This window comes from Formica exsecta, unplaced genomic scaffold (genome assembly GCF_003651465.1).
Source record: "Formica exsecta isolate Colony F162 unplaced genomic scaffold, ASM365146v1 scaffold613, whole genome shotgun sequence".
Lineage (NCBI taxonomy): Eukaryota > Metazoa > Arthropoda > Insecta > Hymenoptera > Formicidae > Formica > Formica exsecta.
Genome location: NW_021853374.1, coordinates 146,584 through 169,739, shown reverse-complemented (window position 1 = coordinate 169,739; position 23,156 = coordinate 146,584). Strand labels below are relative to the sequence as shown.

General features: G+C 23.6%; 2 protein-coding genes and 2 long non-coding RNA genes across 6 annotated transcripts in view; 3 read left to right on the top strand and 1 right to left on the bottom strand.

Moving 5' to 3' along the window:
- Positions 1-2,385, top strand: part of LOC115242589 — a 5,311-nt gene extending 2,926 nt beyond the window's left edge. Inside the window, exon 3 of the long non-coding RNA XR_003885077.1 lies at positions 501-2,385. This is a non-coding gene — a long non-coding RNA (uncharacterized LOC115242589). The remainder of the gene's footprint in view (positions 1-500) is intronic.
- A 5,155-nt stretch (positions 2,386-7,540) lies between these two features.
- On the top strand, positions 7,541-18,300 carry LOC115242566. Of its 3 annotated transcripts, none has more exons than XM_029818960.1 (14): positions 7,541-7,906; positions 9,781-10,042; positions 10,276-10,459; positions 11,401-11,529; positions 11,615-11,926; positions 12,029-12,264; positions 12,355-12,484; positions 13,136-14,230; positions 14,391-14,440; positions 14,526-15,003; positions 15,101-15,171; positions 15,303-15,627; positions 15,719-16,135; positions 16,211-18,300. In XM_029818960.1, exons 2-14 carry the CDS (start codon positions 9,855-9,857, stop codon positions 16,739-16,741), a joined length of 4,146 nt encoding a protein of 1,381 aa, XP_029674820.1. In that variant the 5' UTR covers positions 7,541-7,906; positions 9,781-9,854; the 3' UTR covers positions 16,742-18,300. The 3 variants fall into 3 exon arrangements, with proteins under 3 accessions (XP_029674820.1, XP_029674819.1, XP_029674821.1); XM_029818959.1 differs by having other exon boundaries at positions 11,392-11,529; XM_029818961.1 differs by lacking the exons at positions 7,541-7,906; positions 9,781-10,042 and adding an exon at positions 11,194-11,239 and having other exon boundaries at positions 10,322-10,459; positions 11,392-11,529.
- LOC115242568 lies at positions 16,921-20,307 on the bottom strand. Its single transcript, XR_003885074.1, has 3 exons — positions 19,734-20,307; positions 19,460-19,638; positions 16,921-19,210 (listed from the first exon to the last, which is right to left on the bottom strand). It is a non-coding gene; the product is annotated as an uncharacterized LOC115242568 (long non-coding RNA).
- Positions 20,308-21,166: 859 nt separating this feature from the next.
- Positions 21,167-23,156, top strand: part of LOC115242567 (mitochondrial pyruvate carrier 4-like) — a 17,731-nt gene continuing 15,741 nt past the window's right edge. Inside the window, exon 1 of the mRNA XM_029818962.1 lies at positions 21,167-21,466. Coding sequence (XP_029674822.1) covers positions 21,382-21,466 — 85 coding nt within the window. The 5' untranslated portion in view covers positions 21,167-21,381. The remainder of the gene's footprint in view (positions 21,467-23,156) is intronic.

Genomic DNA, 23,156 nt, shown 5'->3' with positions numbered 1-23,156 from the left:
TACATATTATGTTTTGGTTTTTTTTAATATAACTCGGGTATAACGCAAAAATGCGTTTAAAGTTTCAATATCGGTTTTTTAATGAAAACTATATATATATTTCTTTTAAAAATTGCTAACTATAGCATATATGTAGAACTTTATAAGCTTGTTTTTCTTTCACACATATACACACGCGCACATACAAACGAATTGTCAGGTTTTTTTAAAATTAATTTGTGTGCAATAAATATAATATTGAATAATTAATGTCATTATATATATCTTAGTTTGTTTAATAAGTATATTTTCCTTTTAAATTATGAAGCTTCTGTGCCTCCTTAAAAATATATATACTACTTCGAAATATATAAGACTATCAAAATTAAAGTACAATGTATGTGATATAAACTTTATTTGGTAAATGTATTGTTTAAAAAAAAATATATATATATATATATATACCTAAAAAATATATACATACATATATTTCATCTTTTTAATGTAAATAAAAATTTCAGGTGTAACCTCTTTTTGTCACGTTTGTTTCTCATCTATATGAAGTTCGTTCCATATATTCGTTATTGTTGATTCATCCATTCGACATCCATCGGATATCTCCTGAACATATCAAGGATTAAACCACGTTCACCAATTCCATATTTGGATATGTCATGGACATTCATTACATATATTTGAGGGACATAAAATGGATTTAGGATATTCTCAACATGCTTGAAGAATATTTGTAGGATATTTCTCAGATATCTGTGCGCTATCTGGGCATTACTGTTGCCGCGTAACGCATTTATTTCATGATATGTATTTCTCGCCTCAAGAAACGTTTTGTTTTAATGTGTCTTGTGATTGCCGCCAGTTTTTGAGCTCTTGTAAAATATTCATGACATTTATAGAAAGTAAGTGGTATTTTTACATATACATACACACACGTATGCAATTAAAGAGAGTTTAGAATCTGTAGTTACAATAGTTAAATATTGTAGTTACAATAGTTAAATATTGACGAACCACAGGGTTTCTCTCTCTCTCCTGATCTCACCTATAAGCTATACACAGAACACACGTGTATATAAACACATACGTCTATATATATATTTTTACTCTATATTCCAGCAGCTGTTATTTGTTTTTTGTTCTATTTTCTTTTTATTTTTATAATCGTCATGGAAATGTGTGATGAATTGACCAAAAAACGTAAGCGAGGTTTTGCAGAAGCTTGGCTTAATGATGATCGATACAAATCTTGGATACGCAAAGTATCATCTGATCATAGTCTTTATTATTGCAGTATATGCAATAAAAATTTTTCGTGTAATTCAACACATATATCTAGACATGCGGATTCTGCGTATCACAGAAATAATATTAATAAAGCACAAACAATATTAGCTGACATTAATTGTAAAGATGACTTAGAAATTAAAAAATCGCGTAAATCTGTATTTCAACACAGATGGTTAGAAATTGACCAATTTAAATGTTGGTTACATGAAGTGCCACATGACGGAAGTTTATTTTTTTGTTCGATTTGCGATAAATCTATTGTTGGCGGTTTATCGCAAATCTATCGTCACGCAGAATCTAAAGCACATATAAATAAATATGAAAAAAATTGTATTGAATTAAGCAAATCGAATGAAGATCCGAAAATGCAAATTAATGAATCGCTTTTGACGTTTGATGAGCGTAAAAAATCAGCAGAAATTAGATATGCCGCATTAATTGCTGACAAAAATATTCCCCATCAAACTGCAGAAGAGATTCTCGGCTTCTTTCAAAATATAGGAAAAGATCGTGATGTATTAAAAAGTATGCAAATAGGCCGACCAAAATTATATTAATATACTAACATTATCACAAATATTTTATGCCTGGTTAAGACGTATCATTAATAAAATTTTGTGTCCTAAATTTTTAATTTTTATTAAATTTTATTGAAACGTCTGATATTATTAATGATAAATTGCTTTTTTGGTCCGATACATTGATTTGGAGACATTAGATATTCACTTATAATTAGTAGAATTAATTAATATTGATGTCAATGATTCAAGCGTAGAAAAATTATTTCATACATTTAAATGTGAAATGTGGGAAATATTTCATATTTAGCCCGGATCTACAATAGATGTAGTAAGTCTTAAGCTATAAAAAATTGATCAATCACAGTCAAATGTGAGAAGAATAATCAATTATTATTGTTAATTTTTTACGGTTTAAAGTTTACTGCATCTATTGTAGATCCAGCCTTACATTTTTTTTGACGTAAACTTAATATCAGTAAAGCTCAGTTTTTTTACAGTTTTACGATATATTGTAAAAACAGTTATGTAAATAATAATTATATAAATTATATTAAACAATAAAATTAATTATAAAAGTTTAATATTTTTAAACAATTGACTTATACTTATATGTTGTTTATTCATTACACATCATGTTCTACAAATAAATTATTTTTGCAATCCATACATTTTTTTCTCTTGCAACAAAACATGAATGCTGTACAGCATCATTAAATGATATTATTTCGAACAGTGTTTGCACTTTATTTTCTTATTAATTTAGAAGATTATTTACAAAACTATATATGTGTGCATATTAAACAAAAGAAAAAACATGTTTATTAATGTCCAGTGCTGCAAATATAAAAATTAAAAAAATTACTGGAATTGGTAATCCTGATTTTTGACACAACTATCTTCACTTTGCTTCTCAGCTATGTCAAGTTGTATCGTTGTAGGAAAGCACCTGTGTCGACTCAGTATCACACTGTCGCCTATGTTGCTTGCTGGGAAGCATATATGTCTATGGTTAAAGGTCAATTATGCATCCTATAGTCAATTATGCGTTTAATGACCACAATGACTCACGCATGCGCATGAAAATGTTGTCGGAGAAACTTGTCTCCCGCAACATTGCTGCTAATAGCCAATCGTGCGAGATGGGTTTTTCGCGCATGCGCGGTGAACGCAACCTCACTAAAGTATCTAATACAAGCAAAAAGATGCGCTGCTAGCCCCGTAAAAAATTTTCTAAAAGAAAATTTTTATATATGTAAAATTTTTGTAATATATATATATATATATATATATATATATATATATATATATATATATATATATATATATATATATATATATATATATATATATATATATATATATATATATATATATATATATATATATATATATATATATATATATATATATATATATATATATATATATATATATATATATATATATATATATATATATATATATATATATATATATATATATATATATATATATATATATATATATATATATATATATATATATATATATATATATATATATATATATATATATATATATATATATATATATATATATATATATATATATATATATATATATATATATATATATATATATATATATATATATATATATATATATATATATATATATATATATATATATATATATATATATATATATATATATATATATATATATATATATATATATATATATATATATATATATATATATATATATATATATATATATATATATATATATATATATATATATATATATATATATATATATATATATATATATATATATATATATATATATATATATATATATATATATATATATATATATATATATATATATATATATATATATATATATATATATATATATATATATATATATATATATATATATATATATATATATATATATATATATATATATATATATATATATATATATATATATATATATATATATATATATATATATATATATATATATATATATATATATATATATATATATATATATATATATATATATATATATATATATATATATATATATATATATATATATATATATATATATATATATATATATATATATATATATATATATATATATATATATATATATATATATATATATATATATATATATATATATATATATATATATATATATATATATATATATATATATATATATATATATATATATATATATATATATATATATATATATATATATATATATATATATATATATATATATATATATATATATATATATATATATATATATATATATATATATATATATATATATATATATATATATATATATATATATATATATATATATATATATATATATATATATATATATATATATATATATATATATATATATATATATATATATATATATATATATATATATATATATATATATATATATATATATATATATATATATATATATATATATATATATATATATATATATATATATATATATATATATATATATATATATATATATATATATATATATATATATATATATATATATATATATATATATATATATATATATATATATATATATATATATATATATATATATATATATATATATATATATATATATATATATATATATATATATATATATATATATATATATATATATATATATATATATATATATATATATATATATATATATATATATATATATATATATATATATATATATATATATATATATATATATATATATATATATATATATATATATATATATATATATATATATATATATATATATATATATATATATATATATATATATATATATATATATATATATATATATATATATATATATATATATATATATATATATATATATATATATATATATATATATATATATATATATATATATATATATATATATATATATATATATATATATATATATATATATATATATATATATATATATATATATATATATATATATATATATATATATATATATATATATATATATATATATATATATATATATATATATATATATATATATATATATATATATATATATATATATATATATATATATATATATATATATATATATATATATATATATATATATATATATATATATATATATATATATATATATATATATATATATATATATATATATATATATATATATATATATATATATATATATATATATATATATATATATATATATATATATATATATATATATATATATATATATATATATATATATATATATATATATATATATATATATATATATATATATATATATATATATATATATATATATATATATATATATATATATATATATATATATATATATATATATATATATATATATATATATATATATATATATATATATATATATATATATATATATATATATATATATATATATATATATATATATATATATATATATATATATATATATATATATATATATATATATATATATATATATATATATATATATATATATATATATATATATATATATATATATATATATATATATATATATATATATATATATATATATATATATATATATATATATATATATATATATATATATATATATATATATATATATATATATATATATATATATATATATATATATATATATATATATATATATATATATATATATATATATATATATATATATATATATATATATATATATATATATATATATATATATATATATATATATATATATATATATATATATATATATATATATATATATATATATATATATATATATATATATATATATATATATATATATATATATATATATATATATATATATATATATATATATATATATATATATATATATATATATATATATATATATATATATATATATATATATATATATATATATATATATATATATATATATATATATATATATATATATATATATATATATATATATATATATATATATATATATATATATATATATATATATATATATATATATATATATATATATATATATATATATATATATATATATATATATATATATATATATATATATATATATATATATATATATATATATATATATATATATATATATATATATATATATATATATATATATATATATATATATATATATATATATATATATATATATATATATATATATATATATATATATATATATATATATATATATATATATATATATATATATATATATATATATATATATATATATATATATATATATATATATATATATATATATATATATATATATATATATATATATATATATATATATATATATATATATATATATATATATATATATATATATATATATATATATATATATATATATATATATATATATATATATATATATATATATATATATATATATATATATATATATATATATATATATATATATATATATATATATATATATATATATATATATATATATATATATATATATATATATATATATATATATATATATATATATATATATATATATATATATATATATATATATATATATATATATATATATATATATATATATATATATATATATATATATATATATATATATATATATATATATATATATATATATATATATATATATATATATATATATATATATATATATATATATATATATATATATATATATATATATATATATATATATATATATATATATATATATATATATATATATATATATATATATATATATATATATATATATATATATATATATATATATATATATATATATATATATATATATATATATATATATATATATATATATATATATATATATATATATATATATATATATATATATATATATATATATATATATATATATATATATATATATATATATATATATATATATATATATATATATATATATATATATATATATATATATATATATATATATATATATATATATATATATATATATATATATATATATATATATATATATATATATATATATATATATATATATATATATATATATATATATATATATATATATATATATATATATATATATATATATATATATATATATATATATATATATATATATATATATATATATATATATATATATATATATATATATATATATATATATATATATATATATATATATATATATATATATATATATATATATATATATATATATATATATATATATATATATATATATATATATATATATATATATATATATATATATATATATATATATATATATATATATATATATATATATATATATATATATATATATATATATATATATATATATATATATATATATATATATATATATATATATATATATATATATATATATATATATATATATATATATATATATATATATATATATATATATATATATATATATATATATATATATATATATATATATATATATATATATATATATATATATATATATATATATATATATATATATATATATATATATATATATATATATATATATATATATATATATATATAAAATTATAGATATATAAAATTTAGTTAAGTAATCTTGCTTGAGGCTGCCAAATTTTCTATGCCTATAAGGTGATATATCGCTAGTTAATTGTCACTACTGCCGCGCATGCGCGAAAAATCCATCTTGCTCCCGCCAGCCAACACTGTAGCCAGTATCTAGTTTCCTGTATGTATCCGATCGGTGATGGTCAGTGGTTTGTCAACAGTTGTCAACAACAGTCATCAACCGTGCTGCAAGGATATCGCATTGTTACGGCAAGAGATTACTTGGATTTTCAAACAAAGAAAGAAAGAGAGAGATTCCTGTCCGTAAAGACTAAATCTTATATCTGAACGATTAATGTGCGAGACAAACATTTCACGAGATGTGAAAGAGGGCAATAACATCTACTCGAGGAAAAGGTTAGTAGAAAAAAATAAACTGGTAAATTTTCTTTAAATATAAAGGAAAAAATAAAGATTCTCGTCTATAAGTGTGAAAATGGCGATTCTATAGAACATGTGAGGACGGAGAGAAAAAAGACAAGATGTGAGAAAAAAATATATATATGTTTCAATTTAGAATATCCAAAAATAAGATAAAAATAAAAAAAAAAAAATATATATATATATGTGTGTGTGTATATACAGGATATATTGGAAACCGTGGTACAAGTGCAATGGAGGTGATTCCCTATGCAAATATAAGTAGAAAATGTAGACAAAAAATCTTCCATGTAAAATTTCGTTTTTGAGAAAATTAATTGTTTGCTGTTTGTTTTTTAAGAAAAACGCTAAAAAGCTAAAGAGGCTTGAGGAAATTTTATATATATTTATATGTGCGTATGAACAAGAAAAACAGTATATTCACCGTAAAAATATGACGCGCAAATAGATATACAGGGTGTCCATAAAATCTGTCCCCACCCCCTATATCTCGGAAACGGTTTAAAATTATGAAAAACCGCGAATATCTGTGCGATAAAAAAATTCAGATTTTGACCTTGGGATCTTTTTTTCAGGTCGAAAAAGAGACCCAAAAACCTATTAAATTCAAGCCTTGAAAATTACTGCCGGTATGTGCGCACACGGATGGCGCATGCCTTAGTGTGCGTATTTTTATGGAAAGAACTTAAAAAAACGAACATTTTCACACCTCAAATATTTTTTTAGGATTTTTCAAATGGGAGTAATGATTTTTTTTTAAATTGGCCTTTTTCGAACTTTGATCCTAATAAATTCCCGAATAGGTTAACATATCAACCTGTGTTTTGCACTAAAAATTTTCTTTTTTTGTGCTCTTTCAAATGATATACTACAATAGGAGGGTTCCATTCGAAATTTTGGAGTCCTTCTGGGGCACTTCCTTGGACTGTGTTCGGAAACATCACCCGTGTGCATACGAGCGTCATTTTATCTTTGTTATTTGCTAAAAGTTGAACAAAGATAGAACGACGCTTGTATGCACATGGGTGATATTTCCGAACGCAGCCTTGGAAGGATAACCAATTTTGAGCCGTTTCCGAAATATAGGAGATGGGGACATATTTTATAGACACTCTGTATATATTATATAAAGAAAGCTTCTTTTATTCTATCTAAAACTCGTGTGATATACTTTTCGGCTATAGATTAAATCACGGCTGATAAATTTTATCGATTTGCGTTGATATGCGCGATATTTGAGATTATCATTAGGATAATCACAAATATCGTGTATAGCTGCTAAGCGTTTCTTTTTAACTATCTGATGCACAATCGTAAAAAAACTACTTCATAATAAATTCATTTTCTAAACGTAGGATAGCATTTTTTGTTAGATGAACTGATTTATATTTATATATGTGTTTGATAAAATAGATTTTTCTATATATATTTTTTCTAATAAGGTGAAGAGATTATAGGTACATACTATGAAGATGTAAATATAAAGATAAAAACGATGATAAAGATGATGAAACCATTTCTATATTGATCGTTGTTAAATAAATTTTGTAAATGACATATATAGATATTTGTAATAGTTACATTATTTTATGTGATACTGTAAAATAATGTATGTATATTTATATTCAATTAAAATATATAAATATATTTTATTATGTTATTTTTACACACTTATTATTTTATCAAATTAAAAGTTATATTATTAAGATTACAAGTCATATTTATTCTTAAATGCTGGGCTTTCTCATCTTGTGGAATTTATTAAGAATATATGATTATTTATTTAACTCATCACATATATAATTGAAATTAATGTCAAATTAAGTAATTTTTATCATTATTTATTTTAGATATATATTAAATTCGAACAAGATAACTACAAGCTCTAGTATTGTAATTTGGATCATAAACTTTAATCATAAAGATGGAACCAGCTCATCAAGATATTCTCCTCCATTTGAGGAAAGATATAATTGATGATCTAGATATTGATAATGACATTGTAGAACCTTTAGCATCTAATGATATTTTAAAAACAAGGGATATTCAGAGCATTTATACTGGGGCTACTAAGGAAGAGAGAGCGGAAAAATTGTTAGATATACTTCCAAGGTACGTTTATATTTTCTTTGTTTTGTATTTGCACATCTTTCATACAATCTTACATATATGTTTTTATTTTAATTTATTATTTACATTTTTATTCTATTTGTACTAATAAATAACAATAATCACATGTGTCGCAAATTACTTTCATAATTTACATTTTTATTTAACAATATATAGCTTATGATAGATATTAGAGTTCAATGTAATCATTAAGTGTTTGTATTAACATTTTTAAGATGTGGCCCATATGCTTTTGATGTTTTTCATCAATCCTTAAAACATCACTACATCTGGCTTAGCGAGCAAGTAGATAAATTGTTATGTAATTATACAATAGAAAACAATGGAGAGATAGATTATTATGTTGGACCTCTTAACATGCCACCCCTTTCTCCATTGACAGTTACCAGAGAAGAAAAGGTATAACTAAATATAATATTGATATGATATTAGCTTGTATGAGTCATTCTGACTATATCTTGATTATAGTTGCACTAATGATAAGATAAAATTATGAACTTTGAGGTATCTATTATTATTTGACATTACATTTATCTCTATAATGCATATTGCTTATTACAATATTTGTAAATTATATTATTATACAGAGAAAGATTTGTGTCACATATATACAGGGTGTATCTGAAATGATGCACTAAATTTTAGGAGCATATTCTAGAGGTCAAAATAAGACTTTTTTTTCTATGAGCATGGGTCCGCAAATGAACCCTCCTCCGAGTTAGAGGCCTCTAAAGTTCGGGGAAAAAATTAAAAATCGGCTGTATTTCATAAAAAAAAATTATATCGCCGAATAACCACAGTCAAATTGAAAGCAGAAAATGTCCGTACTTTAGCCGTGAGTTCTTAACAATGAATTTCACACATTTTCGAATTTTAGCTCGGAGGGGAGTTCATTTGCGGACCCATGTTCATAAGAAAAAAAAGTCTTATTTTGACCTCTAGAATACGCTCCTAAAGTTTAGTGCATCATTTCAGATACACCCTGTATATATAATCTTTGTGATGAAATTATTTTAAGGATCTTAAAAAATAAAAAAGAAATTTTTTTAACATCGGATGAGATATATATTTAATCCTATTGCTATTATAAATGTAATTTGTTGTGATAAATTATTACATTTTTTCTTATTTAGTTTAATTGTTTATTTCCATGCATACATATGGAAATCTAAATCATGTGTAAGTTTATAAAAAATCATTCAATTTCAATATTTTTACATATATGTCATATAATAAAAGTATATAATAAATCATGTATCATGTGTGTGTGTATTCTTTGATTCCCAAATTTATGAGATAAAATTTTATTATACAGTATATTATGTTTACAGATTACACAGTTGAGGATGGCTTTACAACAATTAAAGCCCACAGAATACATTGTGTTACATGGCATGAAGGGATTTGGAAAATCTAGTCTAACTGCCAATACTCTCAAGGATATAAGATTAGTGAAAAATTTATTTTCTGTATGTTTTCTATTGACTGTTAGATGCTTATAACATTTAATATTACATTTTGCATGTAATAATTTTCTCTTTATTTTTATTTTAGAATCAAATTTATTGGATTAAATTTACATGTGATCGTTCAGTCGATGAAGAAATATTAATTCAGTTAAACACACTCTATCATAATGTGAGGAATTTGGAAATCCAACCAGAATCTTTCACTCCGCTAGAGCAAGATTCTTTGATCCGATTTTTTAAATATTATTTTGGCCAGCAAGATAATCGCAATGCTTTACTGATTTTAGATGATGTGTCTGACAAAAATATTGTAAATGCTTTTGATTTTAAATGTAAAACTCTAGTTCTCACTGCTGACATCAATGTTCTAGAAGAAAAAATATTTAAGAAAATAGAGGTATATATAATACCATCTAGAATATCTTTTATTACTTTTATGATTATATATATGTGTTGAAATATATAATTATTCTCACAACAAAATATGCATTGCTTTCAGATGAATGATGGATTTACAGAAACAGAAACATTAGGTTTATTCGCTAAAGTGCTGGAAATGGATGTGGATAAACTACCTATAGAAGCAAAGAGAATTCATGAAGAATGTAAGGGTATGCCATTACTCATTGCCATGTTTGCTGCGCAATTTAAAGAATTTAAATACGATATGAGAATAAACACTAATAGATGGAAATATTATCTGGAATCCTTGAGAAAAAAGGATGCAAAAAACAAGTATGGGTATTATATAATTTCTAAATAATGTCTAATTTCTTTAATTCTAAATATTAATCAATAAAATTCCATTGTTATATTGTATTACAGAGTAATAAGAGAATTTTTTAAGAAACAAGAAACTATTTTTGATATGTGTATTGGACAACTACAACCAAATTTGAAAAAATATTATAAGAGTCTAGCTATTTTTAATGAAGATGTTAACATAACTTCAAAGGTATAATAAAATTTATATATTATTAATTCATTGTATAGTATATAGTATATGCACACATAAGGATTTACATCAATGTTATTATTGGTAGAAAAATATAAGTTAAATTAAAATTACATTCTTTTAAGGAGAGCATAAAATTTGAAAGTAATTCTTGATTTTTTTAAATGAAAACACATGTTTTTTTTTTTTAATAGCAAGATTGTAATACATGTTTTTGAATGCAAGCATTATAAAATATATATATATATATATATATATGAAACGTAGAAAAATTTTATGTAATAATTTTTGTTTTATGATATTGTTATGATTCTAATAAACGTTTTATTATTCAGTTATGGATTACTTGGTGCGAGTGGTTGCGGGAAGACTACTTTATTGTCATTATATATATATATATATGTACTGCCATCCTACTGTAAAAAAAGCACATGTTACCATTCAAAAAACCAAAAATTACTTTAAATTTTCAAAATGCCTTCACTTAAAAAGATTTGGTTTTATTCATTTTATATATGTTTTCCTTAAAATTATGTAACTTTAACCCATTTCCCTCTACAGATAATAACACGATGTAAATACAGGTAATAATTTCATACTCTCTACTTTCTTTCTCAATAATTCATATCTCCATTTCTTCATTTTTTTAAGACTCTATCAATTCTCTGGGAAGAAGAAGATATATATCAAGTTGACGAACTGATGCTTGATTTGTGCCATAAATCACTTGTAGCAAAAAAATGGAATAAGGATTTGAAAAGTTATATTTATGGTGTGCATGACTTACTGCTATGTCATCTAAGGACGAAACTAACACAAGACGAATTGATACAGATGCATAAATCTGTTATTGAAAAATATCGCGAACATTGCAATAATGATTTTTCAAAATTGCCAGATGATAATTATATTTATTCTTATATTGGCCACCATTTGGAGGAAGCAAAATTATTTGAAGAATTTCCGAAACTTTATTTGGACTTCAGTTTCATTCAAGCTAAAATAATGCATTCGGGTTTAACAGATCTATTACTGGATTTACAAAAATACAAAGACTATATTACATGCTCTAATAACGAGTACAAAGCGCATTTCTCTAATATCGAAAGATTTCTTCAAGAACAAGCAAACATTATAGTAGAACATAGACGAAAGAAATGCTTAGATATAATTCAAATCGCAATGAACCATCCATATCAAGACTATGTCACGCAAACTGCCAAACAACTAGCTATGAAAAAAGGGAATTACCTATACTTATCTCATGATAAAACTCTCGAAAACGTGAATATATCGTTAATTCACGAAACATCAACGGATATCTGCACGTCATCTTTCACAGATTATTCTCATTTGATTCTGATTGGAACCACAAGGGGTAAAATAATTTTGTGGAATTGCAAAAACATGCAGCAACAAGTTTTTAATGGACATAACGAAGAATGTTCAATTAAAAAACTTATTGTATCTACGAATGGTGATTGCTTCTTATCGTTGAGCAGTGCTGGCATAATAAAGCTATTTCCTCTTCTGTTAAACGATGCATTTGAACCCAATGATCAGGGTCATACTCATATGGAGAGCCCACGACAAAAACAAAGTGCCTGGTCTAACATGTTTACAAACAATAATGGTTTAGATGACAGTGTAGTAGAATTCTCGATTAAAGATGAAATGATATTAGACATGGCATTTGGATACGAAGACCAATACATTGCTGCGTGCACTAACAAAACAAAAATTCGGGTACTGTGTTTTAGTCTTTTACACATGATTCTTTTACGAAATGAAGTTTTTTATCTTTTATTGTGTAATATACTTTTTTAGAAAAATTATAATGTAATACATATAATGTATTATTCGTGTTTCTCTCTCTCTGTGATGTCTTGTATGTTTTTTTTTTTAGATGTGGAATCGAAAGGGGGAACTTGTGTTTACTATAAAAAAAGATCCTACGTAAGTACATGTACATGTTAAACGATGATATGTACGCACGTTTATGCGTATTAATATAACATAATATGGCATGCATTTGTTACAGGGAAATTATAACGAAAATAGCGTTTACTGCTCAAGCTTCGTTACTACATGTAATAGATGAATCAAAGATGACCTTTACTGTATACTCCAATTGTAGCGATGATTACACTGCTTATCGATATCTTGCCTGTTACAATCTACAATTAAAGAGCGAAAAGGTCATTTTTTTTCATCATGTACCCAGACACAAAGACTCGTTAATGATTGCTACCGAAAAGCAAGCTATATGTGTAAAATGGTGGTGGGACGGGGACAATGTGTATAGTTTCTGTAAACAAAGAAAGGTGTTCATTGAAAATAGTCCTATAACTTATGTTTGCGCAACTATAACTTATGATGGTGAATATATGATTATGGCTGATTCTGCGGGTTTTATAAATGTATGGCAAACTTCGGGTGGATATCCAATTATTGCTATTTACAAAAGTCGTGTCACATCCTTAGATACTTATTGCTTAGAAGAAGAAGGCTGTCATATTGTACGTATTCTTCTTTTATTAATTTAGTTATATATTTAACTATATTTTTATACGATTATATGTTTGAAACAGTTAATAGTTTCTTCTTTTCTCTCAGATATGCGGAAACGGAAACAGATTATTTTACAAGTGGAACTTTCCAATACAAGAATCAAATACAATACCAAGGTAATACATTTATGCATCATTTTTACATTCCTTTCTCTCTCTCTCTCTCACTCTTTCTCTTTTACATATGTATACTTTATATTTTAAACTTAATTAAATCTTATAGCACCATTTCTTTTGTTAAATTATAGGATATGTTTATTTGATGCAATAGTTAAGCCTTATGATGAAACAGACATTATAGTCAAAGAGAGCCAGCTGAAGAAAATAATAGTTTCACATGGGGAAGAAACAATAGAAGTTGAGTCAAAAGAAAAAATAGTGAACTTACAACTTTCTCCTGATGGAAAGGAAGTTGTATATGTTACAGAAAAATGTAATCTTATGTTATATGACATAACAACTGAAACATCCTATACTATTTTGAAGCTGGAAAAACTAAATATATTTCTGAAGATTATAAACATTTGTAACTCTAATGTAATAGTGTGTGGATGGAACAATAGTAATTTAATGGTATGTATATAATAATTTCTAAATATTCAATTATTTAAAATATTTAAAAAATTTAATTATATTTTTATTTTTATCAATTTTTATTCAATAGATGTGGCAACATTCTAAACAGATATTCGGAACCGATATACCTGCAGGACATATAATCGATATTCACAAATTAAATAACAATCATATGGCAATAATAACACAGAGTGACATAAAAACGATTTGGTTTAATGAATGCACTGAGACTATATCTTGGGAATTAATAAGTCAAGTTCCATTTGATCTGCCTTCAGATGTTACATTTAGTTGTTTTAGCCACAACAAAACTTACTTAGCGGTCTTAAATGAATCAAACCAATTAGTTTTATACTACTTTTGCAAAAATAGGACAGTATTATTACCTTGTATAGAAATTAATGAACAGCCTTATACTTGTCCATTTTCATGGAAAGCAATTTGCTGTGATATTTCGCAAAATGAACAGTATATCGCTGTTGGAACTGAAAGAGGACAAATCATTGTAAGTTTTTTCACGATTTCTTAGTTCTTAATTACATACTTTGATATGAATTTAATATTACTCTTTCATTTTTAGATTATTGATATAAGAAAGCGGACAGAGATCATTCAACTATCTTTCCATAACAATCCCATTACACAATTGTTTTGGGCTCCGACTACCGTAAATGTTCCGATTTTACTCTCAGTGACAAATAATGAACTAGTTTGGTGGAACATTGCTTTAACAAAGAGTAATGTAAAGAGAAGTCGAATGGGTATTAGGTCCAGTATAAGTACTCCATCACTCAGCTTAAATGCATTTAGGAACCTACAAATACCTTCTAGCCGAAGCCTAGATGCCGATATATCTAATTTACAAAACAATAATGTATCAGACACAGATATTACTGTTAGCGCCGTTCGCACTGTGAGTGAATATTGGATAAACAAAATAGGCAGAGATCCCGAAGTACCAGAATTATTAGCAGTTGTCGAATTGCCACCAAATCCGGACACGAAACTACTTGTTTCTACAGATTTTTCCAAATTCATTACAATTGACATGTATGGATCTATTAGTACATTTAAACTCATCGATTACAATATTTCAAAATTATACAGATGAATTAATTTAATATGCAATACTGCAAACGTGCAATTATATGTGATAATAGTATTACTGCCGCAGGATGTAAATACAAATTAAAAAAAAAATACAATTACCAATGCATTTATATTGGTTATTGCAATCTGAAATATACAATAATATTGTATTGTTATATAAAAAATTAAAAAAAGAAACGCTAATTTAATATATAATGCAATATAGATTATAATAAGATACACAAAAATTAATACGTGTATCTAGAATGTTTATAATGACATAATATCTGTGTTTTACTGCATATTACATATGCTCAAGTTTACGTTAATGAATTATATACACATATATCTATTTATATTCCATACTTAATATCAACGTTGCTACCACTTGCATTTATCGACAAATTAATCGTAATTTACTACTTATATAGTAAAGCTCATTATTAAACATGCATTTTTTTATAATGGAGCTTTTCTCGCTCTCTATATGTCTAATAAGTGCTACTACAATATATTACAATAGAATAGTTGGATTAATATATTTGTGCCATCGATAAAATCCTTTGAATATCCTTAAAATATACTAAGCTGCCAAATATACATACTTTACAAATATATTTTTATCCTCTTGCAAGTTTGCTGATTTTTGATAAATGCTACATCATTTTTATTGAAAGTATTTTAGAAAGTTCTTTAGAATAAATAATATATGTGTTTATGACAATTGTATCTTTTATATTGAAGACTTCAATCATTGCTTTTTGTAGTAGTGTTATATTAAAGATTTAACGAACATAAGACTGATCAATGTGAAATGATGGCTCATGAATTTCACTGGATCCATCCAGTTAAATAATCGCTATGTATATACGGCAATTAATGGCATTACACACATACACATATTTAATATATTATATGTAATTCATGTGCCTTATATATATATATTATATATAAATATGTAAGAACTCTTTTAATATGTGCATCTGTATAATGTATTATATCGCTGTCCTTACAAAGCTATATTGTGATTGAAACTTTTCTATCTAATATTAGATTGTATCTATTTTAATGTTGAAACATTGGAATTGGAAAAGTTTCATCAAATTTATAGTTGTATCTCATAACTACGTAAAATAAGCGTATCCTTTATCTTTGATAGAATTTTGTAATAGATTTTTTATTATTTTTTTTATATATCTCGATTTGTCAGTTCTTATTTCTGTTAGTGTTACGGAATAAAGCACTTTTCAATCTTGTTAAGTTATCACATAAAGTATTGCACGATCTTGTATGCTTCTATTGCATACATCAAAGAAAATAATTATATTTCAATAAGAGATGCTTTTTATACGTAATATTCAAAACTATCAATATATTGTACATTTATAATGTATTGCGAGCACAAGCTAAACTGAACTGTTTAGAAAAAACGGACAACTGATCAGTTAGACATTATATATTTTAATCCCTTAAGCACATTTTTTGAAATCAGTTATTTGTCCGTTATTTACAATCGCTTTGTATTGTATATTTTGAATTATTGTTACAAACATATGTCGATATAATAAAAATTATATACATAAAGCTTGTAATATATTTGTGTTTTCTATAATGCTAACACACACACACGATATATTTTAAGCTGCTTTAAATCTTTGACTATATAAGAACGGATTGCCAATTCACGCCTGTTGTCCAAAAAAGCGATATCACTATAAAAACACCATATATATGTGTGAATATAAAATCATTATATAAAAAAATCATTGATTAATCATTAAAAATATGAAATCATATTATTGAAAAAAATCTTTTCACTTTTCTTCTCGCTTGATTTTATTAATCCACACGCACATTGGCACAGTCCATATATAGTAAAAATTATATATAGTAAAAATCTAATTTTGCGACTAATTTAAATTCATGCCAGGTAGCAAAAGTGGTCACTTTGACGTCAAATATGACATCAAAATGATTACTTTTGTTATTTGGGAGTATTTTCCCTCTTCGGCATATTCGATAATATGTAAAAGGCATATTTATGTAAGACATTTCTCATAGATATATTTTTCAAAACTAGTCATACTTCTCCAAACCACATTGCCAAAATGTGGGGAACAAATACCTTTGTTTTATTAATAGAAAATTTACCCATTGTAAGAGAGAGAAAGAGAGAGAGACAACTTGGCGAACATCCGAGTATCCGATTCGGAACTCTCGGCCAATGTCAGCAAGAGCAAGGTCTTCCGCAACATCACTCATTGAAGTATCTCTAATGTTCGACACATATAATATATATATATATATAACTCAACTATACTTATATCAAGGACATGTACAGTAAATACCGCTTATATGACAAACGTTTTCTCTTCTTTTATATGAAAATGTCCTGTGATCTCCTTGTCTCTCATCGAGCGAGCGTGATGAAAACTTTGAAGATATATTGTCCATTGTTTCATTTATTCAGTAGTAGTCTTATCTGCGCAAACTAAAATTTTTATATTTTTTATTTTGTTTTTCTCAAACTGAATTTTTAAGTCCCTAACTTGACTTATTGGACAACATGAAAAGATAAGCTTGCGAAATTTTGCCAAATTCTTTCATAATGTTTGTTTAATTAATATAAATAAATAAAAACGATATGGTAATGAAAAAAAATAAATTAGCGAAAAGGTAAATAAGATTCAGCGCGGCAAGTGGAGCGCATATTTAACTTATTTAAATTTTAATCACTTACAAGACTTAAAAACGAACGTTTTGGTTCATTTTTCGGACCATTTTCAGCAAACTTAATTAGAGATGATAAGGTTGCAAAAAATCACATACAGAATAAATAAATGGAGTTGATAGGCCAGGAGGTTTAAGACCCATATGCGGAGAATTCACATATATTAAGTACAATCAAATATGAAAATCCTAGAATTAATACAAAATAATACTTTTTAAAATTAATAATAGAGTAAACGCATAGCAAAGTCCAAACACATAAGAGAAAGTTAAAATATAATTACCTTATATACAAATTCCGAGATGTGTGACAAGTTGTTGGACAAGTTGTACATATTTAAATTATCAAATATATATGTCGATAAGCGGACGATGACTGACTAGTCAAGATTACTAAAGGCGAGATATATATCCGAGAATACATAGATATGTTTACATATAAATAACAAACGTGACATTCAGAATTTTGATATCTCATGTCGATTACATTCGCATAAGTGAGATGTAAACATTCTGTTTCTGTTTGCAAAATAAGATTGTTTTGTTATTTTTTAATGTATAGCATTTCTGTTAGGGTATATACATTAACGGATTTTGAAAAAGAAAGACTCTGCGAATTAAATTTTGGGGAGCCAACAGGATAACAAAACTACATTTTTCAATTAATTTGGATGGAATTTATTTAGAATTAATAGAAAGAGAGAGAGAGAGAGAGAGAGAGAGAGAGAATTTTTTAATTTGAGGCTTAGTTACAAAAATATATGATAGAAAAAATTGTAATAAATGACTTGTAATAAACTTGTAATAAATTGTAGTAAACTTGTAATAAATGATGATCTTCAAATTGGGAAAAGAGAATTTACTGTAAAAAGGATATTCGCCGATATTTGATATTTTAGGACACCTTGTATATAAATAACATATTGGTCTCCGGTACTTGTTTGCGATAATTGAAATAGTTCTTGGCTTCCTTATATCTTATCATGTCATTCCATTAACTTTTAACAGATTCTGCTCTAATTATATCGCAACAAACTATAAGTTTTATCACTTCCCGATAATATAAGATAACACTTTGTATTATTTCATTTAAAATTTTCTTTCTCAGAACGAAATTAAAGATATTCTTTTATATTTTCATCGAACGTTATCCGCAAATTATATAGATATCTCAAAATTTAGTAAAAAAGAAACATTTTGAAAATTAATAAAAATAATTTTTCAAAAAAATTATCGATCTTAAAAAAAAAATTTTAATTTTTCAGTTAAAAAATTTTCAAATTATTTAATTTCAAAAAATTGATCTCTTCTATATAAACTATATAGAAGAGATTCTTGAAATTTAATTTTTTTCTACAATTTTTTTTAATTTAATTTTTTAAAAATGAAAAATGTTTAACTTTGAGAAATCAAAAATTTTTTTTAAAATTTATAATTTGAAAAATTATTTATATTAATTTTCAGTGTCTTTTACTTAAATTTTGAGATATATATACATATATATATAAAAGCGAGGTCAATTTTTGCGTCCAATCTCGTCCCACCTCTAGTTTTCCGGGCGATACACGCGTCGCAGATTTCATAGCTCGTGGCAGCCAGACAATATTTAAAGTCTGGCGCGTACGTATAAGTCAGGCGCGCAAATTCATCGTCGACGGGTAGAGGGAAGGAGGGAGAGAGAGAGAGAGAGAACGATAGATAGAGAGAGCTCGCTCTCACGAATCGCAGGCGAGGTCGAGGGAGGCGAGCGAGAAACAAGATCGCGCGAGCGTCATCGCGACCAATCGGCGACACTTTGCGCCTCTCGGTCGCAGCGTTCGGATCGCATTGTCCCATTGATCGTTGGGCGCCTTTTTTTTCCGCGATCGTCCTCTATTTTATTCCGCGCGAAGTGTTGAATCGCTCCGCCGAAATCTCCGTATTTCGAGGACCATGTCGGTAATCTACAGGAATTCGATGAACGCCATCGGCAAGTTCGTGCCCGAAAGACTGCAGCCTCTGTGGAAACATCCAGCTGGTGAGTAGAGTGATCGATCAGGTAGCACGTGCGCCTGTGTATGCATGATGTGCCGAGAGAAAGAGAGAGAGAGAGAGAGAAATGAGGGAAATGTGGGAATGACGTGTGTACCCTCTGTACGCTAAATAATATTTCCCTTTGAGATTGGACATTTAAATCGCTCGCTCTATATATTTTTGTTATCTCTTTGATCTTTGAACCCAGATAGCACAAACTTATTCTGTAAACATTCTATAAATATCCTTCAATGAATATTTGAATATTCGAATAAAGTGAAAAAAAAAAAAAACGATCTATGAATCTGCATAGAACTTCAAGATGAGACCGTTCTAAATGCAATGTTTTAAGCAGATTTATAAAATATTCTTTTAACACAAGAATATTCTACCCAGATTCATAGATAATTCCATAAAAATATCCTCAAAATAGTATATAAGATGTTTCAAAAGTGGAGGTCAATCGCTCGGGATTGGGGACCCAAAAACAAGAAAAAAAGATGGTATGAACATAGGTCCGGAAATGCGTTTTTTTCGAGTTATCGCTATTTTTATGTTGAAATTTCAAATTGTTTTACTTTCGAAATTTTTTTGTCAAAATTGAAAGATGGTTTTTATGAATTTTATAACATAATTAAAGTCAAGTAAAAGTTGTGGACTGCTTTAGCACTACCCAGGATAAAATAAAAAAAAACCGTAATAAAAAAATACAAATAAAATAAAGAAATAAATACAAACAATAAATAAAATAAAATAAATAAATACAAAACCATCTCTTCTTTCAATTTTAACTAAAAAATTTGAAAGTAAAGCAATTTGAAATTTCAACATAAAAATGGCGATAACTCGAAAACAATGCATTTCCGGACCTATGTTCATATCATTTTTTTTTCTTGTTTTTGGATCCCAATCACTTCCCGAGCCATTGACCTCTACTTTTGAAACATCTGATATATTTGACGCTAAATAGAATAGTCAAAGAATATATCATGCTATCTGGGGAGCAATGACTGGTAATTTTTTTTTAATTTTTGCAAAGTGTATTCTCTTTTTTCCCGTGAAATAATATAACGCGGAAATGTTGCTCTACTTAATCGCGATTTTATTTCGACGTTTTCCCTTATCGATCGGTGAGACGCAAGCGTTTCTTCCGCATCTTTTATTATCGCGCGAGACTTGCGTAAGATATTGGTGACACACAATTTGCCTTTCTCCAAGGTCGATGTATTCTTAAATTAGGTCTTGCATATCTGCATACTGGATTATAATAAATTCGCACGATTTATCCTTTCACATTTTCCATCGTGAATTTTATCGATTCCGCGATGTTATCAATCTGAAGAGAGTACTTGAAGATATTTTAATATATATTCGCGACACTTATCGGTATGCAAATTGCGCAAATTTATCTCTACACAGATATGCGTGTGTACAATCACTTCTTGATATAGATGAAACCAAAATATTACCGAATAGTACTAATTGATAGGAGGAACATAGAGGGTGCTTCAAAGTTAAACGATCAAATTCTTTTTTTTTCAATATGACATGATAATGAAACGTTTCTGGATCTATGTTTATGTAACATTTTTTTCCTATTTTTAGTTATAAAACATACTGTCGAAGTTTGATTGCTTAATTTTGAAACATCCTGTATATCATTTATTTGAAAAAAAAAGATATAGATTAGCTTG

Excerpts from the sequence above, each read along its gene's own strand:
- LOC115242566 (XM_029818959.1), top strand. The coding sequence starts at position 9,855 with ATGGAACCAGCTCATCAAGATATTCTCCTCCATTTGAGGAAAGATATA. Across the intron at positions 14,231-14,390 it reads CTAACAAAACAAAAATTCGG|ATGTGGAATCGAAAGGGGGA; the intron begins GTACTGTGTTTT and ends TTTTTTTTTTAG. Across the intron at positions 15,172-15,302 it reads GAATCAAATACAATACCAAG|GATATGTTTATTTGATGCAA; the intron begins GTAATACATTTA and ends GTTAAATTATAG.